This window comes from Ammospiza caudacuta, chromosome 11, assembly GCF_027887145.1.
Source record: "Ammospiza caudacuta isolate bAmmCau1 chromosome 11, bAmmCau1.pri, whole genome shotgun sequence".
NCBI classification, from domain to species: domain Eukaryota; kingdom Metazoa; phylum Chordata; class Aves; order Passeriformes; family Passerellidae; genus Ammospiza; species Ammospiza caudacuta.
The window spans coordinates 26,989,947-27,009,255 of NC_080603.1; the positions used below are offsets into that span (position 1 = coordinate 26,989,947).

At 47.9% G+C, this 19,309-nt stretch overlaps 1 protein-coding gene across 2 annotated transcripts in view; it reads right to left on the bottom strand.

The window, feature by feature from the left end:
• Window positions 1–569: 569 nt before the first annotated feature.
• Window positions 570–19,309, bottom strand: part of MME (membrane metalloendopeptidase) — a 35,132-nt gene continuing 16,392 nt past the window's right edge. For both annotated transcript variants that reach the window (XM_058812532.1, XM_058812533.1), the window contains 13 exons: window positions 17,771–17,907; window positions 17,591–17,684; window positions 15,702–15,830; window positions 14,253–14,351; window positions 13,683–13,763; window positions 12,311–12,414; window positions 12,079–12,137; window positions 8,783–8,902; window positions 7,947–8,080; window positions 6,968–7,033; window positions 4,857–4,952; window positions 4,384–4,460; window positions 570–1,908 (listed from right to left, as the gene is read on the bottom strand). In XM_058812532.1, the coding sequence (XP_058668515.1) occupies window positions 1,809–1,908; window positions 4,384–4,460; window positions 4,857–4,952; window positions 6,968–7,033; window positions 7,947–8,080; window positions 8,783–8,902; window positions 12,079–12,137; window positions 12,311–12,414; window positions 13,683–13,763; window positions 14,253–14,351; window positions 15,702–15,830; window positions 17,591–17,684; window positions 17,771–17,907 (1,296 nt within the window). In that variant the 3' untranslated portion in view covers window positions 570–1,808. The remainder of the gene's footprint in view (window positions 1,909–4,383; window positions 4,461–4,856; window positions 4,953–6,967; window positions 7,034–7,946; window positions 8,081–8,782; window positions 8,903–12,078; window positions 12,138–12,310; window positions 12,415–13,682; window positions 13,764–14,252; window positions 14,352–15,701; window positions 15,831–17,590; window positions 17,685–17,770; window positions 17,908–19,309) is intronic.

A 19,309-nucleotide genomic window follows, 5' to 3' on the forward strand; every position in this document is an offset into this window, starting at 1 on the left:
CAGGGATAACAGCTGCCTGTGAGCCAGAGTTTGGATAGGACAGGGATAACAGCTGCCTGTGAGCCAGAGTTTGGGTAGGACAGGGATAACAGCTGCCTGTGAGCCAGAGTTTGGGTAGGACAGGGATAACAGCTGCCTGTGAGCCAGAGTTTGGGTGGGACAAGGACAGGGACAGGGATAACAGCTGCCTGTGAACCAGAGTTTGGGTAGGACAGGGGTAACAGCTGCCTGTGAGCCAGAGTTTGGGTGGGACGTTCCCAGTCTCACACCAAGGACAGCTGCTGCAGGGCGCTTTGCTCACCTGCTGTGTCTCTCCTGCCCCAGAGGCTGACACCCCCCCAGGGAAGAGCTTCACCTGCTCCTGGCTGTTCCCACAGCGCCTCACACACCTGCGCTCACCTGTGCCCGTGTGACCCCGTTATGCCCCAAACCTGAGGGCCCTGCCCTGCTCTGGGTAGAAGCACAAAGGGAACAACGCGTGACGAGTCCCTGTCCTGGTCCGGGTGTGGCGGGGGCGCCATTTTCATAATTCCTATGAAGAACACGCACTGCATTTGGCTCATAATTTCAGTTTATTATCAAAATGTTTTGATCAGATGACAAACTCGGCTAAAAGGACATAGGTTTTTTAAATAGACCTATTGTAGCAGTCATCTGAGGTATCTGGTACTTGGTTTGCAAATGTCTTTGCTTTGATAAACAAAGCAGTAAGTTCCTTTGCAATCTGCATGAGGATGTTTAATACATATCATTGCAGATTTAAAGCCTTTTACCCTCTTGCTTAAAGCTCCCTCAGACTCTTGCAATCAGCTGTGCAGCTTTGCTGATGTGAGGGCTGACACTGATCAGAACACGTACGAGTGGTGTGCAGGATCAGAGCCTGAGCACTGACAGTCAGCCTGGAAACTCCCCTGTTTGCGCCCTCCATTGGAGAACTCAGTTTTGTAGGCTTTGTCTTGTTGCCCGATACCATGCTTTAGTCCAATTTCCCAGTTCTATGCAGCCACTGATAAAATATGTTACAATACTTCAAGTCAAAAGTGTAGCTCAAGATTTAAATATAAAAACTATGATTTATACATTACTAGAAACTTTAAAAAAGAGCGACTTTAGAGAAAGCAAGATAAAGCTTAGAAAATGGTGAAAGGGTCTTTGATCACAATCTTACAGATTATAGGTACAGAAATTAATAAATTACCTACGATTCCATTTGGGCTGGAAAGCTGTAAATTAACTGTTGTAAATAGAGACTTCAGGTAATACACGCTGGAGTAATCAGTGAGAAGTTACTTAAGTACAGCAGGTCTTTGGACTCCTCTTGTATAAATGGTTTCAAGTAAAAATGAAAACATTTGGTAGAACACATTTCCTGCAACAGCAGAGGGTACATAGTCTGACACTGGGATATAAACTGCTGTCTCTCTGTCGTGGTATGATGGCTAAAATGTGTGTTTCTGAGTGTTTCCCTCCTGCCCCGATCAGAAACCTGCACTCACCCGCCCGGGGGAGATCATGGGCTGTACTTGGCCATTTCAAATGACTCCCCCGGGCTGTGGGCAGGGTTACAGCTGCAGGTGAGGTGAGCTGTGCACTGCCAGGTGAGTCGGGTCCTGCGGGCTCTGGGGAGGAGCAGCCAGCGCTGCCTTCCCTGCTGCCAGGGTGGTGATTTGGGGTTTGCATGTTTACCAAGGGTTACAGCCGTGTCTCCAGCACATTCCACTCTGCTCCCTTCCCTCCTCCCCTTCTCGAATCAGCTGGAAAGGTCTCTGTTCCTGGAAAGCTCCTTGAGGTGTGAGGTGTGCAGTCCGTCACCAGACGCGGCACTTCTCGGCAGGGTCCATGTTGTCTCTCGTGGTGCAAGAAAAGGCTTCTGAAAACTCTGGCGAGTTCTGCAGCGACCCCAGCACCCTTTAAAACAAAGCAACACGCTGTCATTGCTGCTGGCCTGGGTTTGAAACAAACAACACGACCCATATTTTGTAACTTGTTTTTGTTGTGTCACCTCAGCGTAGTGTGGGGAACGCCCTGCTGCTGAGCCCTGCCTTGCTTCATCTCACCTCAAGGGCTGGCTGGGTTTTCTCCTTCAGTTTGTCCTGCTCCTATTGCAACCCCAGAAACACAGGGCCTGTCCCCTGCTCATGGCTGGCTCTCACCAGCCAGTTCTTGCCCCCAAACAGATTTCTCACTTGTCAGTGGTTTCCACCGAGGGCTTTTCCAGCTCCGTTTTGCTGACAAGTGTCTTGGTGAAGGGAAAACAAAACCCGAGGTCAAGGGCTGTGGTGGTAAATCCTCACTGAATGTTCATTTACATTTTTACACCAACCAGGTTTTAACTGAGATTATGCTGCTCCTCTGGGCGTTCTGCACACATTTTCCAGTGAATGAGTTTTCTGGCAAAAATCTCATACAAACAATGGCTTTCACCTCAACATGGGGATTGAGTATGAGGCCGTTCCAGCTAGGGCTGATTTTACATGTGTAATTGTGAACACGTGTGAATAGATCTGCTAAGAGTCACTTGTTCCTTCAGGATTGGGAATACAGCAGCACATACCTATGCAGGGAAACAGGTCAGACACAGATACTGATGGATGTTGAGTGTGGCCCAGAAGTTCTTTAAAGAACTGTTTCTTTGAGTAATTCATGATTATTCTGAGAATTATGTTCATCCTTAGAACCAGGGTGTGCCCACAGAAGCTGAGGTGAAGTTCAGCAGGGACACCTGCAATACTTCAGTTGTTCTAGAAGGCCAAAAGTGACTCCCTGCTCTTGGGAGCCAGCAGTGGAGCAGGAGATGGAGAGAAAAAGGGTTAGAAAAACAGTTATCAGGAACCTCATGCATTTGGTCATCTAGCTGTGCTTCACTGCTCCAGTGAACAAGGTCTGCTAAAATGGGATGCACTGCAATTAACAACTTCCATGAGGAGCTGCCTGTTCTATTGCAAGGAGAAGCAGCCCCCAGCCAGTGTAGCAGGTATTGAAAAGGCTCATTGCACTCCCCAGGTAATAATCAAAAGAGGCACCTGGGGAGCCTTCCTGACACTTGTGTAGTATGTCATTAGGTGTTAATTTTGTGGGTATGTCTCATGAAATGTTTTCTGTCTTAGAGCTCTTAGGGGGCCTCATGCTGTAAATGACTGCCCACTCTGGGGATGTTGTCAGGTTTCTCATGAACACCTGTGTCCCTGCATGCACAGTTTATAGCCTGTCCTGCCGAGGTACAGACGGCACTGCACGATGTGACGTGCCCAGGGTGCACACAAACACAGCTCGTTGCACGGGATGCTGAACCAGCCACTTCAAAGGCCTTGTACCTCGTCCAAATCAGATGTGCTGAGGCTCTGCAGGGCCTCTGGAGCCTCATTAGCACTGAGAGCAGACAGGCCTGGCTGCAGGAGCACACAGTGCCTCTGGGAGAGATCCCAGATAGCACAACCCACCCTAGGGAAACACGGAGAACAGCAGGAACAGTCGCTGCTTTCACTGAGCATCCCAGCGTGGGGGCAAACAGGGATTGCTGAAAGCCAGAGAAAGATACTGGGGTTAATGTGGGGGATTCTATCAGCACAGAGCTTGGCTCTTGTGGACGTGGAGCCTGGAGAGGGCTCAGCCTCCCCGCAGATGCTGTGATGGCTGCGCTGCCACTGATAGCGTGGCGTGGGACCAGACAGGCTTGTTAGAGCACATTGCTGCACTGCTGATGAACAGGCTGCTCTGACTCCAGAGAAAAGGGAAAGATCCCAGTCCGGCCTGAGCAGCCACATTTCCTGCAGGGCTCCACTGAACTGAGCCCAGCTGGTCCTGGGAAGGCTGGCTGGGCTCACCAGACACAGAATGCACATCTGTGTTGTGCCACTGCACAGGGCTTGTTAGCAGGGAGGGCAAGGATCTCCAGTGATCCTACCTGTGACTCCAGGGGAGGGTGAAAGCTCATCAGAGCTGTTGGTGTACAAGAACCCTACAGGAGCTATTGCAGGAGCTGGGAATTGTGGATGAGCCCTGGATCCCAGCACAGTCCCTGGGACTCTGCAGTGACAGTCACACAGTGACAGCCAGGCGATGCTGTGTGTCCTGGGGTGCAGGCTGTCCACATCCCACAGTGTGGACAGAATTAAGCTGGATGTTCTCCAGGATGAGACAATGATCCCGCATCCTTGCTTTGCCTGTGGAGCTGCCTGGGAAGGGCTTTGCCCGTTTGGGCAGTGCTGGAGGGACAGGGACAGCCCAGCCCTCTCCAGAGTGCTCTGCCTGTGGTGTGTGCATCTCAAAGCCCCCTGGAAGGGCAGCCCAGCCCTGGGCAGGGTCTCTGCAGTTCCCCACAGAGATCCCATGCTGCAGAGGGGTTACACATCAGGGCTGCTCTGGGGTGCTGGCTCTGCTGACCTGAATCTGCCTGGGCTGTGCACGTCGGTCTTGATGGAGTTCACTGCATATTCTGGTCTGTACGTGCCACACCACACCTGCACAGGTAACAGAAAAGCATCATTAGCCTCAGATTTTACAGGAAGAGACCTGCTGTTATTTAACTGTGAAATACCTGATGTTCATGAGAATAAATTCCACATTAGAACACAGAGAAAAAGGGTGTATTTTAAAAAAATACGTCTATGTCCTCAGACAAAGGCACTTGGTCACAAGGCACTTCCTACCAGGCTTACAAGTGGCTGAATTAATTTCTTTGGGGAAGATAAAAATCAGCCAACAAGACTTTAATTTCACTGCTGTGCAGTGAGCACTGCTCAGCTCTGCAGCTCTGCCAGCTCTCAGTTAGCCCAGGGAGGCAGCCTGTTCTGACCTGCTGCTAAACTGTAATGCCAAGTGGTTTTCAAAGCCCTCAGGCAAGGAGGAAAGGATACCTGTGCAAAGTTCAGGAAAAACAGCTGTTTGTGGTTCATGTCGAGACCAGGAAGGAGTTTTTCTTTTCCATGTTTTCTCTCAAAGTTCTCATAAGCCTGTGGAATGAAGTGAGCAGAAATGTTACCACTTCCAGCATTTTCCAGTCAAAATGAAATAATGACAAGGAGGAACACAGATTCTTTGACATAATTAATCCTTGCCTCCCTTGGCCATCCATCCCACATGTGCCACCTTGAAGCAGAAGACATCAGGGCCATTTCTTAGTACTGTGCTATCAATTATCTAATGCTGCACTGTGAAAAAGAGATTCTTCCCACTGTGTGTTGCTTGGGGTTTGGTTTTTTAAAAGTGAATTGCAGAAGGGTTTAAAACCTTGCCACAGTAAGGGCAGCTGCTTTCATGTTTCTTACGGAGACATGTCAAACGTGGATGTGTTGTTGGTGTCTCATCCCTGATGAAAGATGCTGCAGAAATGTTCTGCCTGGAGTCAGAGCCAAAGCAAAGCATGAGCAAAGCCAATCAACTGCCCAAGCACAGCTGAGGGATGAGCAGAGAGCAGGTCCATGGAAAACTTCTGGAAGTTTCCATGGATAACAGCTGAACGAGAGCCAGCAGTGCCACAGCAGTGCAAAGAGCCCAGTGTTGTACTGGGGTGTGTGAACAGGAGTGGCTTATATGAAACACATGAAGTAATCCCTCTACTCCACTCTGGCCAGGGCTCAGCTGGAGTGCTCTGTCCACTTTTGGGCACTGCCCTTCAGGAAAGATGTGGACCCACTGGAGAGAGTCCAGAAGAAAGCAGCAAGAATGAGCAGAGGTCCAGCAAACATGACCTATGAGGAAAGATTGAAAGAATTGGGTTTGTTTAGTCTAAAGGAGAGAAGTCTGGGCCTTGAAGCATGTAAGTCCTCAAATATGTGAAAGGTCACAGGAGAGAAAGGAGCAATTGTTGTGTTTGTTGGAGGCAGAGCCATGGTGGCACCGGGAGCGCCGCGAGGAGGAGTGGGAATGCTCCTCTGGAGGCTGGAAGGATGCACAAGGGGTTAATTCTACCTGCATGGGCAGGGGGGTGGGATACTGACCCCTCATGATTCCTTCTGGATGTTTTTTTACTGTTTATATGATGTCATAATAATTTTTAATACTTCTGACCTAATTTTTCTGGCTACTCCCATTCCTTTCGGAAAGCGTATCCCCTTTCATGGCTTTGCACTTTGCACAAATATTCCAGTAACCAAAGATCACACTAATCTAATAATCCTGAAGCCTCTTTTAGGCTTGCAAACCATTCCTTAACTCTCATTAATAATTGTGTTTGCCCTCAAACATGTCCATTTGCAGTGAGAGCTGGCCGTGCATCCAGAGGCTCTTTGTTGGGCAGGGACAGCACTCAGCTGCCAAGTGTTGAGTGTTTTGCCACAGAAGGTGTTCAGGGAAGCAGAAGGAGGATATTTGTGAATAAACAGAAGAAGCTGACGGGCTGCTTTATCCCAGACCATGATCACAAAATAACCTGAGTCTCCCTGACTGCCAGTCTCAATGGCGGCCAGCCAGGGAGTCCAGCAGCTCTTGGGGAAGAGAAGGAGAGCAAAGCCAGAAAGCATCCAGCTGCCCGCAAGGCTTAGTGCAGGGAGTTCAGTGTCTCTGGCACCCTGAGATACCAGCACAGAGGGCCCAGGTCACCTGAGCAAGATGAAAAGCAAAGTGTTTATGTCTGTGGCTCAGAAGAAAGCCATCCTGCCCTCCTTCCTGGCGTGAAAAACCTGGTGAAAAACACAGCCAGAGGCAGCCAGCTGCTGGTGTCAGCACTGTCTCCAGGTCATGGTCCAATGCCAGCCAGTGAATGTTTCCATTCCTCACATTCCTTATTCACAAAGGGAAAAAACCATTGAAAACGAGCTCCCTAGGAACAGGTAATCTGTAGCCTGATGTGGTTACAGGGTGAGAGAGATACCACGGCTGGACAGTGGCTTTAATGCAGGCCTCGATGGCACAGTAGGTCTGGTCCTGTCCCCAACACAGAAATTGTGTTTCTTCTTCCAAGGCTCTGAAACTGACTTTCTTAATCTCTGACAGTTTCAGCTAAAATAGAGAAATGGGTATTCCTTACCTTGTATGCTTGTCTCACACCCCCATTATCAGCAATGTTTTCTCCTAGTGTGTTGATTCCACTCAGCTGTAAAATAGAAAGCAAAAATTATTGGTTTCTGAAAAAAAAGCTCATCCAGGACCTGTAACACCAATCTTTGTGCATTTTCCAGTTTCTAATGGCAAGAATTACCTTAAAATCTGAAGGTTTAGCAGAAGATTATGTTAAAATCTCTGAAAAGTCTTTATGTCCCTTGTCTCAAAATCCATGTTTTGAGATACTATTGTTTTTCTAATCCTCTTCCTTCCCCTCCAGGCAACTTTCTCAGCTCTGTATCTCTCACCCAGATTTTCTGCTACTTAGTCATTGCTCATTTATTCTTCCTCTTCTCTCCTGGAATTTAATCCTGAGTTTCTTACCACAGCTCCAGTTAGAGGAAGTGGAGAGAATCTGTAGAACAAGTTAAAATCCAAACTCCAAACTGCTGAAATTGTTGTTAACAGACATCAGCAAACCTGCTAGAAGGTATTTTTCTGTATAGGAGGCAAGTTCAGTGGCTTCTTGGTAGCCAGATACGTGGAAATTCTCTATTTGGCACGTTCTAAGTCAGTCAAATAGCACCAAAGATGATGAAGCTTTGATAATGGGAAACATCTAATTCTGTTTTCTAAAAATCGTTATTTTAAGTATTAGTCCATCATATTGATTAATGATAGTCAAAGCTGCAAAATCTAGAATCATGCTTTGATTGAATTTAATGTGCGAATAAAAGGGCAGCAAAATATGCTGAAATTTTCTTCTCTATTTTCATTGGCCTCTCTCTGAGCTCCCACACTTCAACACGTTTTGGGACAACCTCAGGGCTGGGAGTTCTATCTGTTCCCTGTCCTGTGTGATGGAACGCATTGCCAGGCTGTGAAAAGGCAGAGCCGTGGTGGAACAGAGAGGAATAACTCTGCTATTGCACTGCGAGCAGCGCCGCCTCCCAGGCAGGACCTACGTTCTGTCCCCCTGCCAGGTCCCACGAGAAGTTCCCGTACTGGTACACCATGCACTGGGACAGCTCCTTGAATTTCCGCGCTGATTCTTCACTCCACCAGTCCACCAGGTCCCCGTTCTCATTGAAATTCCTGCCTGTGACAGGGAGTTAAACGGAATTATTCATACGAGGGAAGAGGGCTTGGAGCGAGCACCGCTTTGGAGTGCGCTTGGGGAGAGCAGCGCTGAAGTGGCTCAGAAACCCAGAGCCCAAGTTACACAGGGAAATTCAGCTCCCTGCCAGGTGCTCCCTGCAGGGATGGAGCACTGAGGTGTGTCACACACCCTGGAGTGTGTCACACACTCTGTAAGCGTGTCATACACCCTGTGAGTGTGTCACGCACCCTGTGAGTGTGTCACACACCCTGGAGCGTGTCACACACCCTGTGAGTGTGTCACACACTCTGTAAGCGTGTCATACACCCTGTGAGTGTGTCACACACCCTGTGAGCGTGTCACACACCCTGGAGCGTGTCACACACCCTGTGAGCGTGTCACACACCCTGTATGTGTGTCACACACCCTGTATGTGTGTCACACACCCTGTGAGCGTGTCACACACCCTGGAGCGTGTCACACACCCTGTGAGTGTGTCACACACTCTGTGAGCGTGTCACAAACCCTGTGAGCATGTCACACACCGTGGAGCGTGTCACACACCCTGGAGCATGTCACACACCCTGTGAGTGTGTCACACGCCCTGTGAGCGTGTCACACACTCTGTGAGCGTGTCACACACCCTGGAGCGTGTCACACGCCCTGGTCTCTGGGTGCTCTGCCAGGGCAGCCGGCGCTCACCGTTGTCGTCGAAGCCGTGCGTGATCTCGTGCCCGATGACCATCCCGATGCCGCCGTAGTTCAGGGAGCGGGGCTGGGAGGCGCTGAAGAAAGGGGGCTGCAGGATGCCCGCAGGGAACACTGCAAAGGAAGCATGGCTTGTCGCAGACATCTTTTATGAAAAGTCCTTTCCTTAGGATTTCTCCTCCTGAGAGGCTGAGAGGCCTCAGGAACAAAATGTAAACATTGATTATCTGCTGCTGTGGAATGCAGCAGGTGCATCTGGGATTAGCTCATGTTGGTTTGTTATCATTCTTTTCTATTCTATTTTTATCTAGCCTTCTGATGAAACCTTTTCTTCTATTCTTTTAGTATAGTTTTAATATAATATATATAATAAAATAATAAATCAGCCTTCTGAAACATGGAGTCAGATCCTCGTCTCTTCCCTCATCCAAGAGCCCCTGTGAACACCGTCACAGCAGTTAACACTGAGGAGGAAGGCACAGCACAGGCAAGGCCCTGCCCTGTCACCCTGCAGGTACAGTGGGGCCAGACCACTGCTGTGGGCTCAGCCCAAACCAGCCCATTCTCTCAGATGTCCCAACAAGCGACTGGCATGTGGGAATGCTGTGGGACAGCAGCAACAGAGCAGCAGGGCCACCCCCCTCTTCAGACACTTCCAAAACCATGACCAGCTCGTGCTTTGTTACGCTTCTGCTCTGCAGGAAAAAGCAGTTTGCTCCAATTTACATCACTTAGCATTCACAGGCTTCAGTCTCATCATTAAACAAACCTCACAACATTGTGAGAAGTGGGAGGGTGTCCCCCAAGAAGAATAGATTATTTGATCATTCCATCACAAATCAATCTCGGAGACAGGAATTTATTCTTCCCTTGAAAATACAAGTAACTCCCACTGGAATCAATAAAAATGGGCCAAGCTGTCAATAAAAGAACTGGAACAAAGCAGTTCCATTTACCCACTTCTCTGCTCATTTTTCTAGGCTTCTTCTACAAAACAATTCATTTAAAAAGAAACCATGTTGCAATTCTGATCTTTTTATAAATTAAGAGTAATAAAATACTATAAAATATTCAGTTCCACTTAGTATTTGAAGGTCTTTTCCTGTCTCCCTGCTGCCCCTGCAATATGAAGTTTTAATTCTCCCTGAGAAGGAGGTGGATGTAGCTCTGCACAACTTAAACAGGCAGAAGGAATTGGGTGACGGTCCTCATACAGCAAAAGGAAGAAGATTGATACTTCTTGCATTTCAGTAAAAATCCAGTTCAGCTCTAGGGCTTTCTTTCAGGACGAGAAAGAGCCACGGGAAAGCCAGAAAATAACAAAGAGGTTAGAAATGAGCCAGTTGTGCTGTGTGTGCAGGCTGCTGTCACAGCAACCCCAGTGCAGTGCTGGTTTGCTGTGGGATGGATGTCCCACTGTTCTATCTCTTATCAGGGAACGTGGATGGTATCAGCAGTGAGAGGAGCCACCTTGGGCTGCTCTAGCACAATCCCAGTGCTGGTTTGCTGTGGAATGGATGCCCCACTGTCCTATCTGTTATCAAGGAGCACAGAGGGTATCAGCAGTGAGCTGATAGCTAGCACAATCCCAGTGCTGGTTTGCTGTGGAATGGATGTCCCACTGTTCTGTTATCAGAGAGCACAGATGGTATCAGCAGTGAGAGGAGCCACCTCTAGAGCTGCTGCCACAGCAATCCCAGTGCAGTGCTAATTTGCTGAGGAATAGATGTTCTATCTGTTATCAGGGAGCACAGAGGGTATCAGCAGTGAGAGGAGACACCTTGGGCTGCTCTAGCACAATCCCAGTGCTGGTTAGCTGTGGAATGGATGTCTCACTGTCCTATCTGTTATCAAGGAGCACAGAGGGTATCAGCAGTGAGAGGAGCCACCTTGGGCTGCTCTAGCACAATCCCAGTGCTGGTTTGCTGTGGAATGGATGTCTCACTGTCCTATCTGTTATCAGGGAGCACAGAGGGTATCAGCAGTGAGCTGATAGCTAGCACAATCCCAGTGCTGGTTTGCTGTGGAATGGATGTCCCACTGTTCTGTTATCAGAGAGCACAGATGGTATCAGCAGTGAGAGGAGCCACCTCTAGAGCTGCTGCCACAGCAATCCCAGTGCAGTGCTAATTTGCTGAGGAATAGATGTTCTATCTGTTATCAGGGAGCACAGAGGGTATCAGCAGTGAGAGGAGACACCTTGGGCTGCTCTAGCACAATCCCAGTGCTGGTTAGCTGTGGAATGGATGTCTCACTGTCCTATCTGTTATCAAGGAGCACAGAGGGTATCAGCAGTGAGAGGAGCCACCTTGGGCTGCTCTAGCACAATCCCAGTGCTGGTTTGCTGTGGAATGGATGTCTCACTGTCCTATCTGTTATCAGGGAGCACAGAGGGTATCAGCAGTGAGCTGATAGCTAGCACAATCCCAGTGCTGGTTTGCTGTGGAATGGATGTCCCACTGTTCTATCTGTTATCAAGGAGCATAGATGGTCTGAGCTGCTGATGGAGCAGAGCAGGTCACACCTCACCCAGATGGAGCCACAGAGCCCCACGTTCCCCACACACCATGCACAGAGCTGCTCTTCGGAGGGTTTTTTAAAGTCTAGTTCTAATTCAGACATCACTCTAAAGATCAGACTGCTTTAATTATCCTGTGCATGCCATAGTTGAAGGATGAGGTAAGAATTTATGACTCACATTAACTGCCAGTCACCAGTTTCAGTCTTCCACATCATGATTCCTTTCCTACAAATTACTGAACAAAGCTATTTTAAACAAAGCCTTCTGGAAGTTTTTGTGTTAACTGTTCAGTCAAGAGCTAAATGCTCACATCAAGAAACAATCTTGTTTCATTTCTGTGCAGAGCCCTACAGGACAAGGCTTTTCCATTTCCTTGGACTTGTTTTCAGGAGTTAGGGTGGATCACAGTACTCAGTGATGGCCTAGAAAGGACACTGCAGTCTGTGACACTCGGATGACTAAAATTCAAACACTCTTTGCAGAATGGACGTGACAGAAATATTGAGATGCATAATTAATGCTGTGAAATGTTTCGTGACTCTGGGGAGCCTTGCAGCCCTGTGAAGGGGGCTGGGATGGTTCACAAGCCTTGGGGCCTCCATGTGGTTCTAATCCTCAGCCAGAATGGACAGGGCTTTGCATTCCCATGGATGCTGTTGGGTAGGCTGGCATGAGGAATCTTTGTACTCAAATCTGTTACATCAAGATGGTTTCGCTTCCTGATTTTAAAAGTTCATACATACATATATTAAAAATAGGTAAACCTTACCTATCTGATTCCTACTTGCTGAGTAAAAAGCATTGACAACAGCAGCTCCACTTATCCACCTGGCAACACCAGAAGAATAAACGTTAGCATTTCAATTGTTAATGCAAGGTTAATGATTGCTAGAATAAGCCTAGAAACTGTGTAAGAGAATCACATAATATTTGAAGTTGGAAGGTACCTTCTCCTGTGAAAACGGGATAAAAGACTAGACAGACTATTATTAAATACTTACTCCTCTTTGTCCACCTTTTCTCTAAGCTTTTTCAACCTTTTCTTCTGGGTAAATACTAAATTTTGGATAATGTTTTCAAAGTATTCTTCTTCTTTGTAGTTCAACTAAAAAGAAAGAGAGAAGAGGAGCTAGTGGTGGTGTTAAAGACACACGGGTCAGGAAAATCTAGTCTTAAGTATGATGAGCTAAACATTTCTAAGAATATTTTTTGATCTACAATTAGACCTTGGTTTGCAGAGCTCTGCTACACCACAGAGTTGATATTGTAGCTGGATCTATGTTGGCAGCTGGGTACTTTTCCCAGAGCTCTTCATTCTCTCTTTCTAGACATATTTTGAGTGGAGTTCAGCAGTTCCTGGTGTTGCCCTTGACCAGCAGCTGCCAGTTTGGAGAGGAGCAGCTCCACCTCAGACAGAGCAGAGCCAGCTCCGTGCCTGGGCAGGCTCTGCCCCAGGGCTGGGCCAGTCTGTGCCCCTGCGATGCTGCCCTGAGCTCCGTGCGTGGCCTCACATGGCCCAACAGAATGTGGATGTGTCCGTGGAATGCCACCAGAGACGTGTGGCGCATCTGTGTGGCACATCTGTGCGGCACATCTCGCGTCACATCTGTGTGTCACGTCTGCATGTCACATCTGCGTGGCACATCTGTGCGGCACATCTCGTGTCACATCTGTGCGTCACGTCTGCATGTCACATCTGTGCGGCACATCTGTGCGGCACATCTCGCGTCACATCTGTGTCACATCTTGTGTCACATCTGTGTGTCGCATCTTGTGTCACATCTCGCGTCACATCTGTGCGGCACATCTCGCGTCACATCTGTGTGTCACGTCTGCGTGTCACATCTGTGTGGCACATCTGTGCAGCACATCTCATGTCACATCTGTGTCACATCTTGTGTCACATCTCGCGTCACATCTGTGTGTCACATCTTGTGTCACATCTGTGTGGCACATCTGTGCGGCACATCTCGTGTCACATCTGTGTGTCACATCTGCATGTCACATCTGCGCGGCACATCTGTGCGGCACATCTCGTGTCACATCTTGTGTCACATCTTGTGTCGCATCTCGTGTCACATCTGTGCAGCACATCTCATGTCACATCTGTGTCACATCTTGTGTCACATCTCGTGTCACATCTGTGCGGCACATCTGTACGGCACATCTGTGTGTCACGTCTGCGTGTCACGTCTGTGTGGCACGTCTGCGTGTCACATCTGTGTGTCACATCTCGTGTCACATCCATACCTGGCTGGTCACACCTTCTCCCTTCCCCCTGCAGCTGGGCACACAGGGGTCAGTGGGAAGGGTCAGACCCTTTTCCTCTCTGCAAACCCTTTTCCAATCCCCCTGCCTGTTGTGCAAACTTACCTCCTGGTACTCACTGTTGAGCTTGTCATCATCTGTCACGATCTCATCCGGATAACCAATCCTCTCTTTAATTGCTCTTGCCTAGGGACAAGGGAATTTGATATCCATAGCAAATCCAGCCATGTTTTAAATAATAAATTACATAAGAAAGGCAATATGGAAGCCACTGCAGAAACTGCAGGATGTTAATTATATATAGATTTTGTTTAAAGTTTTTATTCACTGAAAGCACAAGTTTATGGGTTTTATCCTGTTCTGCCTAATAGCTGGTCAAGTCACCAGAAATCATTCCTTCTCATTTTCAGTATTGTTTTCCTGTAGATATTCATTATCTAGCTCCTTAATCACTGATTTGCCTGAAAGGTCGTAATCTTGTATGCAGATTTTTCCTATTTTGTGTGCATATCTCCAGAGGACCTTCCCTTGGAATCCTAAACTGCTGTGCCTATATAACTATAAATTTGTTGGTATCATAATATAGAAGTTACTGCTTGTTTTTTGTCAGGACAAGCAATTGAAATACCAATTTTTATAGAACTACACATTACCAATATTTCAGACAGAACTTACTTTTTGTTCTGCTCTCTTTTTGGTCTCCGCATCCATCCAGGAAAGTTCATCCAAGGTTTTTATAAAAACATCACGAATATCTGCAATCATTTCTTCAACCTGGAAAAACACCAGAATGTTACAAACCCACAGAGTAAGAGGGTGGGCAATGCAGTTCAGCCATGCAGGTTACCAGAACCTGATAGACATTGCCCTGCTGGCTGTTGTGCATCTGAGGGAATCACTGTGCTTGTGCCAAGCCCAAAAATGGGTGGTTTCACACCAGGATTCCAGTGGTGATCACAGTCAGCTAAGGGGTCTGTTCTGGAATTTTCTGTGCGGCTGGGGGTGAGCAGAAATCACCAATTGTTATTGGTTATTGGTAAATCATTATTATTTATTGGTAAATGGTTATTTATTTATTCAGTTGTGCCCAGTGTGGCAGGGCATTTCACACTGTGCTCTGGGAAAAACCTGCAGTTTTAAACCTTTGGAATAACCCCACATTTCACACTTCAATAAACACTCGAAAATCAAGCCCACCTTGATTAGGCTGTAATAGAAATTGCAACCAAAGCTGTGTCAGGAAGTGCATGCCTTTAAGAATGTGCTTTTTGTTGACACATTAACTATTCTTTGTCTTTTTTAAAAGGAAAGAAGCTTAGAAGTTTCTTTCCTCGATTAGGTGAAAAAGCTGCTTTATAGGCTTAAGGGACATCAAACTTAAGGATAGCTAATTGGACAGAAGCTAAAAAGTCTTGCTTAGGCAATTTACTAGAAAAAAGAAGAGAACAAAGAAACTAATTACTTTTGTGAGGTGTTTTACTAGGAGCAGAAACCTCTTGCACTTGGCTTTTTTTTTTGTTTGTTATTTTGCCTTTTATTAAACCTTTTTGTTTCTAACACTGCAACAGAAGCTATCCTGCTGTTTTTATGCCTCCAAAGGTAGCTGATCTATCTTAGGTGAGCAATAGACCTCCAAGAGCTTATGAGACCTGGCTCAAGGAGACTCCTGTTACTCATGGTGGTGATGAAGGTACCTTCTCCTGTGAAAACTGGAAAAAAGACTAGACAGAGTATTGTTAAATACTCTAAAATACTAAATACAGAGTATTGTTAAATACTTAGTGCCCCTGATGGAGTGCACTCGTGTCACTAGAGGACACGAAACAACACGAGTGCACACACCACTGTTCTCAAGGTGAGAAAAGGGAAGTTTATTTTCTGACTCTAACATTTATAGATTTCTAAAAGTGACAGTGGATGGGAGGGTGACAGTGCCACCTCTCCAGTGACACTGGACAAACCAACAGTCTAACAAACTCCTTCCTTCCGCAAAAGAACGCGAAACAATGAGTTATTGACAGAAAGTGTGCGAGAAATCTCGTTACGAGAACACAAACATCAGAAGGCTTGGAAAACGTTAAAGAATCGGCGCGACACACTCAGGCTGAGGGCTGAGGGCCTCACCACGTGCTTGCTGTCCCCAGCAAAGGCCTCCTCCACGTAGAGCCGGCCCACGGCGCTCTCCATGTTCCCGTTGACGTAGTTGGCGCAGCGGCGCCACACGGCGCTCTCGGAGGTGGTGCCATAGAGCGCCTGCGGGACACACAGCGGGGCTGAACGGGGCTGAACGGGGATAAACAGGGCTGAACGGGGATAAACGGGGCTGAACAGGGATAAACGGGGCTGAACGGGGATAAACGGGGCTGAACGGGGCTGAACGGGGCTGAACGGGGCTGAACAGGGATAAACGGGGCTGAACAGGGCTGAACAGGGATAAACGGGGCTGAACGGGGCTGAATGGGGCTGAACGGGGATAAACGGGGCTGAACGGGGCTGAATGGGGCTGAACAGGGATAAACGGGGCTGAACGGGGCTGAACGGGGCTGAACAGGGCTGAACGGGGCTGAACAGGGATAAACGGGGCTGAACAGGGCTGAACAGGGCTGAACAGGGCTGAACGGGGCTGAACAGGGCTGAACGGGGATAAACGGGGCTGAACAGGGATAAACAGGGCTGAACAGGGATAAACGGGGCTGAACAGGGCTGAACGGGGCTGAACAGGGATAAACGGGGCTAAACAGGGCTAAACAGGGCTGAACAGGGCTGAACAGGGCTGAACAGGGCTGAATGGGGCTGAACAGGGCTGAATGGGGCTGAATGGGGCTGAACAGGGCTGAACAGGGCTGAACAGGGCTAAACAGGGCTGAACGGGGCTGAACAGGGATAAACAGGGCTGAACAGGGCTAAACAGGGCTGAACAGGGCTGAACAGGGATAAACGGGGCTGAACAGGGATAAACAGGGCTAAACAGGGCTGAACAGGGCTGAACGGGGCTGAACAGGGATAAACAGGGCTGAACGGGGATAAACGGGGCTGAACAGGGATAAACGGGGCTAAACAGGGCTGAACGGGGCTGAACGGGGCTGAACAGGGATAAATGGGGCTAAACAGGGCTAAACAGGGCTGAACAGGGCTGAACAGGGCTGAACGGGGATAAACAGGGCTAAACAGGGCTGAATGGGGCTGAATGTGGCTGAACAGGGCTGAACAGGGCTAAACAGGGCTAAACAGGGCTAAACAGGGCTGAACGGGGCTGAACAGGGCTGAACGGGGCTGAACGGGGATAAACAGGGCAAACAGGGCTAAACAGGGCTAAACAGGAGACACACAGCAGGACAAACAGGGCTAAACAGGGCTAAACAGGAGACACACAGCAGGGCAAACAGGGCTAAACAGGGCTAAACAGGAGACACACAGCAGGGCAAACAGGGTGAAACAGGGCCTCCTCCACCTCCATGCCCACACCCAGTCCGTACCCATCCAGGGCACTTAGCTGGACTCACTCTCTAACTAGGATTACCATGAAAACTCTTACAGAGGAATAAGTTCTGCTATGGGAATACAAAGAACTTCCATGCCCAGTTGCTGAAATTGCTCAGCATTTCCTTAAAAGCACTAAGCTGTCAGCAGGATTGAATGACTGGAAACCAAGATTGGGTCCATAATGTTGGCCTTGAATATATTCCGCTGGATGATGAGGAGTTTCTAACCAGTCAGTCAGAACTGTAATCCTGTGCAAATAAATGGGGCTGTTCCGATACCAAAATGGGGATTAATTTAGATTCAGAAAAACAAGAGACCAGGTACCAGAGCAGTGCTTTCAAATCCACTCAGCTATCAGGCATAAATCCCATAAATTATAGGTACGCTCCAGCAGAGCAAACACATCTGGCTTTTGTGTGCAAAATCCAAAATACATTAAATATTTATATACTACACCTATATAAAAAACTCTATCTTTTGTGGCTCACAAAAGCCATCATTAGAAGTTAGGGAGAGGTGAATTTCTGCACCTTACGGAAAGCATTCCTCGTGTCCTTGTAGTCCCTGCTGAGGCTGTTGACAAGGTCCATGACGAATCTCCAGGCCATGTAATTCTGAAGGTCTCTGTTTTACACAACAATCATAATAAGCTGGTGATGTTCTGAGGCTTTTGAAGTTTTCTGGAAAGAAAATGCAAATACCACACCTACCTGGAAGAGTATTTTTCAAGAATAGACCTGAGGTTGAGCAGGTAGTCAGGGTCATAAACAATGACGTGTTCCGTGTTGTCAACGTTGATTTGCACAGTTGACATGATGGCATTTATGAATTCTGACCAGTTGAAGTCCTGGAAAATCAATATGCATTATGATATGGTTCCATCGTAAACAGTTAAGTATGTTTGCATGACACAGCTGGTCTGCCTTTAGTTTCCATAATATTTGCACTACTTATAAACAGGGTCATTGTAATAATAGCTGGCCTGAGATCATTTATAGATCTAGAAATGTTGTTAACATAGGGGGGTGTTTGGCAGAAAGGGTAGAGAAATTGCTTTGATTTCAAACTAGCACAATTTTGTTTTTAATTTTTAAAGTTTCTGCCTATTACTTTAAAAAGTGTCAGTGATTGTTCCCTGCCTGTGTCTTTGGAAAGGTTTATTGGAAGAGGTAATGTCTTCCATCAGACAAGTGGAAGTAGCTGAGGAGAGCAGATGAGCTTTCAGGAGCAGTCACTGCAGGTCTGGGAGAGAAGCAGCAAACTCCAGGCTAATCTTGGGAATAATTGCTGTTCTATCCTTAGACATTGCAACACTACCAGCTCCCATCAAGTGTCTTTTGAGCATTTTGGAATAAATTTAAATTAGTGCTGATCTGCAGCACCCCCCAGGCACTAATAATAACCAGGGCAATGCCATTCTGTGACAGGAGTTGTTGTTTTCTGACAGGATGACTGTAATGGTAACCAACTACACCTGTGGGAGACAGTGAATTATGAAACCAATTAAACCAGGCAGGAGGGAACTGTCAGAGAATTAAAGTCAATAAAACTGCAGTGAATACGAACAAGTGCCAGGAATAACAGTGCTTCATGGCACCTCACTGGCCTCACAAACCTCAATAAAAGTCATGAGGACAAAACCTGCCCACGTTCAGTGCGACATCGTGTTCCTGGGGGGACAGAGCTGTGCTGGCAGAGCTTGGGCTGGTTCTCAGCTGCTCTCCGGTGCCGTGGGTTAAAGGCTGCCCTCACAAACAGCACATGGCTCAGGGTGGGAGCAGAGCTGCCCCATCCCGGGGCAGCTGCAGTGGGAGGGATGTGCAGAGCTGCCCCATTGCATGGCCCTGGCAGCCTGGGCTCCTTGCTGCCTGCCCTGCGAGCAGTAATGACAGAGGCAATGCTGGGCAAACCGGATTCTTGTTCTGAATCTGCAGCTCTGGACAAACAGATGGGGCTGAGTATTCACTAAACATCCCTGAGGCAGCTGGTGGCTGCAGGCTGGACTCCAGTCCTGGGCCATGAACCCAGGGGGACAAGGAACAGATCAGAGAACCACAGAGTGGTTTGGGTCGGGAGGGATCTGAAAGATCATCTATTTCCAACCCCCTGCCATGGGCAGAGACGCCTCCCACTGGAAATGGTTTTTCCCTTTGCACTTTTCCACCTTTTTATGTGAGGCCGATGGGAAGATGTGCCTTCAGGAGAAGCAGTGGGTACAGAATGTGCATACAGTTCAGTGTCATCAGAAG